The 9,954-nt window shown below is 43.0% G+C and overlaps 1 protein-coding gene and 1 non-coding gene across 2 annotated transcripts in view; both read right to left on the reverse strand.

The window, feature by feature from the left end:
- Window positions 1-9,954, reverse strand: part of RGL1 (ral guanine nucleotide dissociation stimulator like 1) — a 142,151-nt gene that overhangs the window by 15,347 nt on the left and 116,850 nt on the right. Inside the window, 6 exon segments of the mRNA XM_025043882.1 lie at window positions 847-879; window positions 881-925; window positions 3,333-3,454; window positions 5,507-5,539; window positions 7,213-7,299; window positions 9,822-9,911. Coding sequence (XP_024899650.1) covers window positions 847-879; window positions 881-925; window positions 3,333-3,454; window positions 5,507-5,539; window positions 7,213-7,299; window positions 9,822-9,911 — 410 coding nt within the window.
- On the reverse strand, window positions 8,367-8,485 carry LOC112476563. The gene has a single exon (XR_003045139.1). It is a non-coding gene; the product is annotated as a 5S ribosomal RNA (ribosomal RNA).

Consider the following 9,954-nt stretch of genomic DNA (forward strand, 5'->3'; position numbering starts at 1 on the left):
ACAGCTATGGGACAGGTGGGCGAGGTGATGCTGCAGAGTCTTGAGAGCCATTGTCAGGGCTTCAGATTTTACTCAAAGGGAGCCAGGTATGATGAAGTGAGCTACGGCGGGCCTCTCGTATGCCCGGCACTGAGCTACGCATACAGCCGAGACTACGATGGACTAGGCTGTTGCTTTCAGGTGGTTTACATTCCACTGGGAAAACAAAACAAAACAAAACAAAACTGACAGCCAGCATGATTGAGAGTGATCGGGGCCGACAGCGACCTTAGAGAAGTGACTTTCTTAGCCACAGGAGAAAGAAGGAGCATGCCAGGCCGAAGGAACATCTACTGTGAAGGCCCCGAAGCCAGAACGAGCCTCTGTGGTTGAAAGATGGCTAGAAGAAGGGCTGGGTCTTGGTGAACAAGGGGCAGTGCTGGGTGAGACGAAGGTGGTCAGGAAGTTTTGGAGAAGATCACTCAGGGCCCAGCACCCTAGGAGAAGGAGTTTGGGTGCTATCTTTGAATAAAACCATCGGAGGTTTATAAGCAAGGAAATGATATAATCTGGTGTACATTTTAAGAGACCACAGGACCATCTGGGGGAGACTGGATTGTTGGGGCAAGGGGGGCCCAGAAACAGGCAAGGGTGCTTCTGGGGTGGTCCAGGCAGGAGATGGTGGTGGTTCATACCAGACAGGACAGAAGAGAACATGAATGGACTTAGAAACTGTATACGGTGAGGTCGTGACAGGAAGTTTAACGAGTGAGTTAACTGTTCTTCATTTTTACCCTGGCTCAAGGGGACCATGTTGAGCACCCTTGCTCTCTCCCCACTCTGATGGGACCCCTGGGCGACACTCACAGGCTGAGCCTCTTCACCATGCTCTAAAAAGGCGGCGCTGGCATCCGGGGCTGCTTCAATCTCACAGGAGAGGGCGTAGCTGGGGAAGTGAAGGGAGCACATGGGGTCAGAGGCTGAGAACTGAAGGACAGATTTAAATTCACTGAATTTACTGGTTTTGTTTTAGAGGAAGGCTCTGATTATTCAAAGTAAAGATACATACTACGTTGTCTATCACAAATGTCAGAGGGTATTGACTTAACAACCAGATTTTACAAACTTGCATGCTTTAAAGGTAGAGTTCAGTACACCTCTCTTCCCCCCACTGACACATGGACTGAGGCTGGTTAGTTCCACATGTCTAAAAAACCTGGATTTGTATGCTGTGGCACCATCAAAGGCTGGCCCCATTCTGTTTCCTGATCCTTCTCATCCTGCTGCTAGGCCGGTGGAAAAACCATCTCTCCTCCAGCATCTCCCTCCTTCCACTTTGTCTGTGGGCGCATGCGCCTGTGCCAATTTACTTTCTCTCCGAGCAAAATGAAAGATGACACTTTCGTAAACTATCTACTCTTCAGTGAATAGACACAGACAGTTATATTACTGATAAAGATATATACATATGGATTTTAATTGCCAAAACATCCTAAATTAAAAATGCTCCAGATTCAGACATCTACCTGCACAAGAGGAATTTATATCTGACTTGAAATGTCTTTTTCTGAAAGCTGGTGAATATATTTGGTTTGGGGGAAGGTGAGGAAAAGCAAGCGTGGTGAATCTTAGCTGGGTAAGTTGCTAATTACATGTACTTTTTAAAACCTAAAGATGTGTCCAGGTTTTTGCTCAAGTAGAAGTATTCATTGACATGGGAATTATTCAAATATTAGCATAAGCTGTAGAAATGCTTATAAATAGCAAAAAAAAAAAAAAATGAGATGTGTTTACCAAGGTTACTTTTACCATTAAAAAGTCAATTACGCGGCTCATATTTCGAGCCTGGACCTTCTAATCCAAGCCACCAACCAGCATGGTCTGTATGTTCCATGCGAGAGCAGGATGCACGTACACATAGAGAGAAAGTCAGTTCACACAAACTGATCACCAGACCTGGGAACCTGGAGAGAGGCAATAACTTCTTTCTTTTCTAAGTGGCAAAGAAAAACCTCTTCACCGACTAAAAAGTACTCTGAATCGAAGGTTTTGCTTTAATTATAGCAAACGCAACCTACTTCGAGATTTTAAAAGATCCCAGAAATCATCTATCTTTCAAATGAGGAAACAGGCTTACAGCGGCCACCTGGTTTGCCCAACACCACATCCAAACTCTACCACGGCCTCGTTATAACACTTCTCTAAACCTCATTTCCTCATTTTGCTGTCAATTTTGCTCTCCCTGATGAGAAACATTCGAGGAAATCCCCTGGTCTACAGCAGGGGTCGGCAAATATTTTCTCAAAAGGACCAAATACTAAGTATTTTTTTTAGGCTTTGTAGGCTACATGGTCTCCAATGCAACTACTGAACTCTGCCTTTAAAGCATGAAAACAACCATAAACAAGATGTAAATGAATGGGCTGTGTTCCAATACAACTTTATTTATGGATACTAAAATTTGAATTTCAAATAACTGTCCTAGGTCACATTCTTCTTTGTTTCCCGCATTTAAAAACGTTAAAGCACGCGGCGGGCTGGATATGGCCCGGGGACTCCAATCCTCTGGATGATGGGACAGGCTACGCCCCTGCTGGGCCAACACTGGAGAGCCTGTGCCTTCCACACCCATCAACCACTGCTTTGAAACCTGTCCCCTGCGCCCCAGCCACACCAGAGTTCTCTCTACTCCTCCGAACCCGAGCACGTCAGGCCACCGGGCCTTTGCTCATGTTCTTCTCTCTGTCTGGAATGTTCTTCTCCAGCTTTCTTCTCTCCTCTCTCCTTCACAGTCCTGCCCAAATGTTAACACTTTATGATTATCTCCCCTATTTCCCCCCACTTTTGGCCAAAGAAATCGTTCTTGCCCTGAAGTCCTACAGCACTTTCGTTACTTGTCATATTTCAGCTCTTCATGAGTCGATCTCCCCTCTTTAATTCAGAATCCCCTGAAAGCTGGTATCAATCAACAACAGTGACAAACATGGTGACAGCGGAGGTAGTGGTGGTGATGACGATGATGAAGATAAGCACTCTTTACAATGCCTTCCCAAACATGATTTCATTTAAGCCTCACCGACAAACATTTTATAGATGAGCATCCTGAAGATCAGGAAGAATAAGTGACTCGTTCAAGGTTACAAAGATAAAAAAACGGTAGAGCAAGAATCTGAAAGCGCATCTTCTGATACCATCAATTCAGCTTTTCCTGCTATACCATTATCCTTTGAAAACCCAGGCTCTCGAAGCTGCTCACTTAACAGCTGTTGCATAAATGGCCAGATGAGGAACTGGATGCAGTATTCCTTTCGCCAACAGCAGAGCTTTGCCCGATGGGCAGAATGTGCGCCTACCTCTCCTCCTCTGTTAGGAGCTGCTGCCTCTGGAACCACTGGATGAACTTTTGGTCTGGGGTCATACAATAGCTGTTGCAGGCAGATTGTAAGAGCTTTATTTGGGCAATCACTTCAAATTCCTAAAGCAGACAGAATACCAAAAAGGAAGAGTGAATAGTAGGGTTAACCAAATATACATCTTTTCAACATGAAAACATGTCACATTAGGATAAATAATAGAGAAAATCATCAGGAAGGACTCTGAAGCACTGCCTTCCTTAGAAATAAAAGAGTTGAATAACTCCTTAAAATTCTAACTCAGAATCTCTCAAGTCCTTGTATACTTTAACTGCTAATCCTCCGTTCTCCTTGATAAAGCAATTATATAAATGAAACGAGCCACCAAAGCAACCCGAAATAGTTACGACTTAAAGTCAGAGCAGCTTCTTTTTTCTCTTTTTCATTTCCAGTCTAGAGATAGAAAAGTTATTTTTTTAATTGAATACTTCTAAAACATATTCAAAATTTCTATTTCTGTATCGTAAAAGACAAAAAAAATTTTGTCTTTTAGTCGGGAAGCTCCCAAGTTCCCCACCCCCCTCTCCTTCAACCCTTATCCCTTAGTAAATAAGTGAGGGTAAGGTTGAATAGCTAAGGCCTCATAAACTTAAATGTTTAGATTTCCTGAATCCTTGGGTTTTTACTACTCCAGTAAATCACTTAACTAAGTCTTTTAAAGCTCACAAGAGAAGCAAGTATATAATTATGTCCAAAATTATTTATACTTCTTTAGATGCGTCAATAAAAAATTTTGTTTTTAAGTCAGCAATGGGTGGGTACCGGCTTTAGCCTTAGGTTTTATACTCAGACCTTCCAAGAGTTTACCATGCTAGTCTTAAAAGGGAAGAGACTGCTATTCTATTAAAGGACAAAGATGGGTGACTGTGGAGGCAAAACCTGAATATTCTACCATTACAGGACATGACAGAAGTAACTCAACAACTGGCAGATTCTATGGTGTCAACTTCCCATCCAAAGACCTCAGTCCTTGGTCTCCATTTCCTCAAGGAACATTTATTATCAGGTTAAAGAAGAAAGTACACTACTCTATCAAGGGCAGAAGATTTACATGTGTCTAGGTTACTGTATCTTGTTACTAACTGAGCTCAGCCGGCTTAGCTCCTGAAGTTTGGGTTTTAATTTCAATGTCATTTCCTCCTGGAAGCTTCTCCGATCCCACAAGTTGGGGATCGATGCCCCTCTTACATTCTCCTATAACACCCACTACTTCAGCTCACAAGACCTTATCAGGTTGCACTAGAATTGCCTATTTATGTGTCCGCCTTCCTCTTGGACTGAGAACTGTTCTGCGGGCAGGGAGCTCCGGTTTGTGATGCAGGGAGGTGTCCTACTGCAGTGCCCAAACCTGTCATAATGCCTGACCCATACTAGGTACGTCATCAATATTTGAGGAATGAAAGAATGAATGAATGACTCAAGAATGTGGAGAGTATTCTCGGGTAAAGTTATTATTTTTCTCACTCATTTTCCTTTGAATTTTTTAAACACCTTTTTAAATACATCATGTTAACACTAAAGCCATAGCAAATTTTCTAAGCTCTGTTTTATCTTTTTTTAGCACATCGCAGAACTATTATACTGTCTCCAGAAAAATTCATGTTGATGTTGAACACCCCTTCCTATGCTGACAGGAAAGGAAAAGAATAATTATCCACATGGAACAATGAAGATCCTTTCTTTTCCTCTCTCAAATAGACCCATAAGAGTCAACCATCTCTCGTAACCCTTCTCTTTAATAAGATGAACCTGTTGTTACTAAAGCTAATCGTAAAGGAGGAGGAGAGGAGGGTAAGGAAAGAAATGTGGGTTTAGGGGCAGCCAGGCAGGATATGAACCTTGGCACCTTGACTCTGCTACCAAGAGACTATGGTCAAGTCGCCACACCTCTCTGAGTCCTGGTTTCCCCGCTGTCGAACTGAGGGTGATAAAATCTACCTCACAGAGCTCTGTAGGATAATGTATAGGAATAAGCCATGCACAGTGATCTACGACACATGTTCAAATAAATACTAATTCATTTTTTCTACCTCTACAAAAAACCGAAGTCCCCACTTCTGTCCTTTTGTCATGCCCAGATAAAATGGAAAATCACAGCCAAGATCTCTACTTACCCTCCTCCTTTTTTCGAAGTTTATCAGCCCACCCTGAAAGAAATTAAAAAAAAAAAAAGTGACAAACCAAGCTACTGTGAAACACAGACAAGCCCTATGTTGTCCTAGGTCTTATTTAAATAGATCAAAGAATTTTAATTAAGATTAAAATAAAGTCACAATTATTGATGACACTATAATTATGGCTATTATGGAGAAAGAGAAGCATTGTTTGCTTCAAGAAAAACATTCTTTTTCAATTTTTTATTTTTCAATTACCACTGACATACAGTATTATGTTAGTTTCAGGCATATAACATAGTGATTAGGTATTTATATAACTTACAAAATGATCACCCCAATAAGTCTAGTACCCATGACACCGTATGTAGTTATTACAATATTATTTACTATATTCTCTGTGCTGTACTTTACAGCTCCATGACTGTTTTTATAACTGGCAATTTATACTTCTTAATCCCTTCATCTTTTTTACCCTTCTCCAAACCCCCTCCCATTTGACAGCCATCAATCTGTTCTCTGTATCTATGAGTTTGTTTCTGTTTTGTTTATTAATTTACTTTGAAGAAAAACATTCTTTTAATTAGAATAGGACAGGATAGGCAAACAGCCTTCTCTTAAAATATCTGAAACCAACTAAAATAGTAATGATAAAGTAGTTACAATTCAGAACCCAAATACATTTGCACAGACAGGAAAAGCAAAGGCTTGAGTAAATGTTCCATTTATTCAATGTTCCAAACACAACAAAAATAAACGGTCCTTAACTCATAGTAGGAACCAAATTGTCAATAGTTTATCAAAAGGGAAGTTGCTTCTATATAGCATCATAAAAGTTAAGTTTCAATTCTTCATTCCCCCAGCTCCTATTCCTAGTAGGCCGAATTGAACTTCTAAATAATTGGTCATCCCCCCAAATTCCCCACTAATGAGTGTTTCCTGAAATAAGCTGAGGTAGAGGATATGAAGAGACATACAGCCTGGCAAACAAAACATGAATGAGCATATCCACACATTTATGACAAGCTCGGAGGCAGGTCTGTGCAAACTATCTGCTACTCCTTCTAATTATAAAGTCTGATTGCATGCGATAACTAAGGAGGTGAGATGAGCTTAAACATATACAAGCAATCCTTAAATCTCATTTCAAATATCAGATTTCTTCTCCACTTAATATTTTGTTACAGTTACTAACAAGTAGCTCCTTTGATCGGGTTCACCTCTTTTCCCATTGGAAGAGAGAGAGTGTGCATACGTGCACCAGCGCCGGTGCCTCAAACTGGATAATAATATGAAGAGAAACAAAAAGAATCCTTGAAAATCCATAGATTTGACTGACTCCCTACCCCACAAGACAGAATACAGTGTTAGTGCATATTAATGCCTCCCAAAGTCCGACTCAACATCAAGGTCTTGCTCAAATCCACTCATCCCTCATACGGAATTGATCACGATCTCCCCTCTTCTCTCATTGCATTCTGGTTTGAATTCTTAATATTTCTATCGATCACTGCCTGCTTTGACATGTACCTCCTACTGCATTGTGCGCCACTTCTGGTGTTATCCACCTTTGCGTTCCTCACGGCACGGCACGCAATGCCACATACATAATGGGCCCTCGACGGATACTAATAAAAGCAACTTTCTCTCTTGAGTGTCTGGCGAGAAGGCTGCAGGCCCAGCTCCCGCACCTGCAGAGAACTCACCTCGATGTGGTCTTGAAGAGCAGTGTCCAGCATGGTCAGGTCGGTCAGGAAGGTGCCCAGGTAGGGCACAGTCCCCTGCATCACGCCCTGGAGAGCAAGCACAGTGACACGGTCTTGGTTGTTACTGACGAGTTGAAGCGTTTCGTCAACCTCCACATTGGAGAAAACGGGGCTCGCTGTGGCTACGTTTAGCAATGTGCCCCTTCGCAGATGGCAGCAGCGATCTTTGAATAGCCAGGTAAGCCTCGACAGGGTTTGGCGCATAACTCTGGACCATTCGAGGCCTAATTTGGGACCGTTAGTACTAACGTCCATGAAAGAAATTTTTAAAATTCCTACGCAGATAAGACAGGAACTCCATCATCTAATATATAACTTTCAAAGTTATGAAAATTGAGCCTCAAAGCCAGGAGACTGGGCGAGCGTGTTCGAGACAGCTTTTCTCTTCCAGAGTGAGTGGCCACTCCAGGGGGTCTGGAATGGCCCTGCACAGAGATGGCCTTGTCATCGGTGAAAGAGTGGACCGCTGCACACTGGGGGAGAATATGTACCACAAGAGGAGGGGACGTCACTTTTACGATGGCCCCTTGGGCTAGACTGTGACTCGCTTCCAAAGACTAGAGGAGGGAATGGGAAAAATGGCGACTTAAAAGTGGAAAACCTGGCAAACTCCGACTGAATCAAGTGATCGATGGTAACATCACCAGTGACACCAGATGTCACACTGATGTCATCCACTCCCTGATGTGTTGTGATGAGAACGGCACTTTACCTCTGTGATATTCCTCCCCAAACCCATAACCTCAGTCTAACCACCAGGAAGACAGATGCGCCCCGACTGTGGGACGTTCTAAGGGGACCAGGACAGTGCTTCTTAAGACCGTCAAAGACCAGAAAACAAGGAAAGACTGAGAAACTGTCACAGACCAGAGGAGACTGGGGAGACATGGCAGCTAAATGAACGTGGTAGGCGGGACTGGTTCCCGGAAGAAAAGAGAATGCTAATGGAAAAGCGTGGAAATTTCAGTACAGTCCGGATTTCAGTTAACAGTTGTATGCCGGTGTCAGTGCCTTAGTATCAACAGTTGTGCCACGGTTATGTTTTTTATTTGATTTATTTACTTATTTACTTATTTGTTTGTTTGTTTGGTTTATGCCTACAGCACCTGGTCTTGCTAGGTGGTCTCCCATCCAAGTACTAACCAGGCCCGACCCTGCTGAGCTTCCGAGATCAGACGGGATCGGGTGTGTTCAGGGTGGCATGGCCGTAGACTGCCATGGTTACAGATGTCAACAAGGGGAAAACTGGGTGAGAGTTCACAGGAACTATCTGGAACTTACTTGTAAATTCCAAAATTTAAAAAAAACAAAAAGCAAAAACTTATTTTTTAAAAATTTACCCTTGGAGGTCAAGGTAGAAATACTTCAACTACAGGTACATACTATATTAATTTCACCACATTTTCATTGAAATAATCTCTATTCTCCAGAAAGCCACTAAGGCACTAACCATTTTGAAAAGAAAAGAAAAAGGGGCTTCCATGGACACTTTATCCTAAATCCCACTGAGGCATTTATGGAAATTCTAGCAAGAAAACAGAGTCTCAGCCAGGGCAAGACCAGGCTGCTGGACGGGAAGCTGGCTGTTTCCTCAGCAGAGCTGCTTCGTGAGGTTCACAAGGAGGGTTTTGTCCTTCAGGAACTCACTGTCAGCTGCAGTTTGTCCTTCCCCATTATGTGTACAAGGTCTCATCCTGACCTAAAATAATCTTTTTTTAACAGCTATTTTTAACTTGTCTTTGAACAACTAAAAAGGTTTGCAGTGCTGTGGATTTTTTTATAGGCTTTATGTTACAGAAGAGTCCTATCATTCAAAAATGTTCCTGATTTATATCCAGCTTCCCAAAGAAGGAGAAAACCCTCCCTAAGCTGGGAAGGGACTATGCAGACTTTGTCAGTTTCTAATCTCTCTCTGGTTTTCCCAACTTCTTGCTAAAAGTTAGGAGAGGTTTTTTGTTTGTTTGTTCGTTTTACAAAATAAAGCTAAAGATCGTAACGACTTAAGGAGGGAGGTACAATACCCCTTTGAGTATCGGAGACCTAGAAGGGTTTGCTGAGTCCTCGGGGTTATAGGAAGGAGAGCTGGAAAATGACTAGAGGCTCTGGAACAAACGAGGGGATCGGGGATCACCAAGTACAAAGACCAAGTCCCCCCGGGTGCAGACGCTCCTTCCTCAGCACCCAGGTCCTGAGCCACTGTGTGTCCAAAGCTGACTACAGTGTCATTCCCATCAGGGAACTGAAGCCCGGGAGGTCTCAAGGCCAAGGTAGCAGCAGCTTCTAAGTGCAGGAGTGGACAGAGTAAGAGGGATGGAAGTCTACCTGCTGCAGACTTTCCCATACCGCCAAAGAGAAAAAAATGCTCCGGAGAACACCACGACTTCTGATTTTCAGTGCTCATTCTCCACTGGGTCAAATGGGAGTAATAACATCTGTCCTACAGACCTCCCAGCGGGGCTGCGTAAAAACAAGGTAAGGGACAGGAGAACTTGTATGAAAGCATGGACGCCCTGCAGATGGCCTCAGAGAAGACCAAGGGCTGTACACACCATATCCTTCTGCAGCTGAAGCCGCCTCTGAGTCCGCTTCTGGTTTTCTTTCACACTGCTGTCCAGGTTTGCAAATTTTGAGGTTCCTTCCTAAGAAACGAAGCACACACAGAGAAGAGTGACGGAGAAGGAC

This window comes from Pteropus alecto, unplaced genomic scaffold, assembly GCF_000325575.1.
Source record: "Pteropus alecto unplaced genomic scaffold, ASM32557v1 scaffold101, whole genome shotgun sequence".
NCBI classification, from domain to species: Eukaryota; Metazoa; Chordata; class Mammalia; order Chiroptera; family Pteropodidae; genus Pteropus; species Pteropus alecto.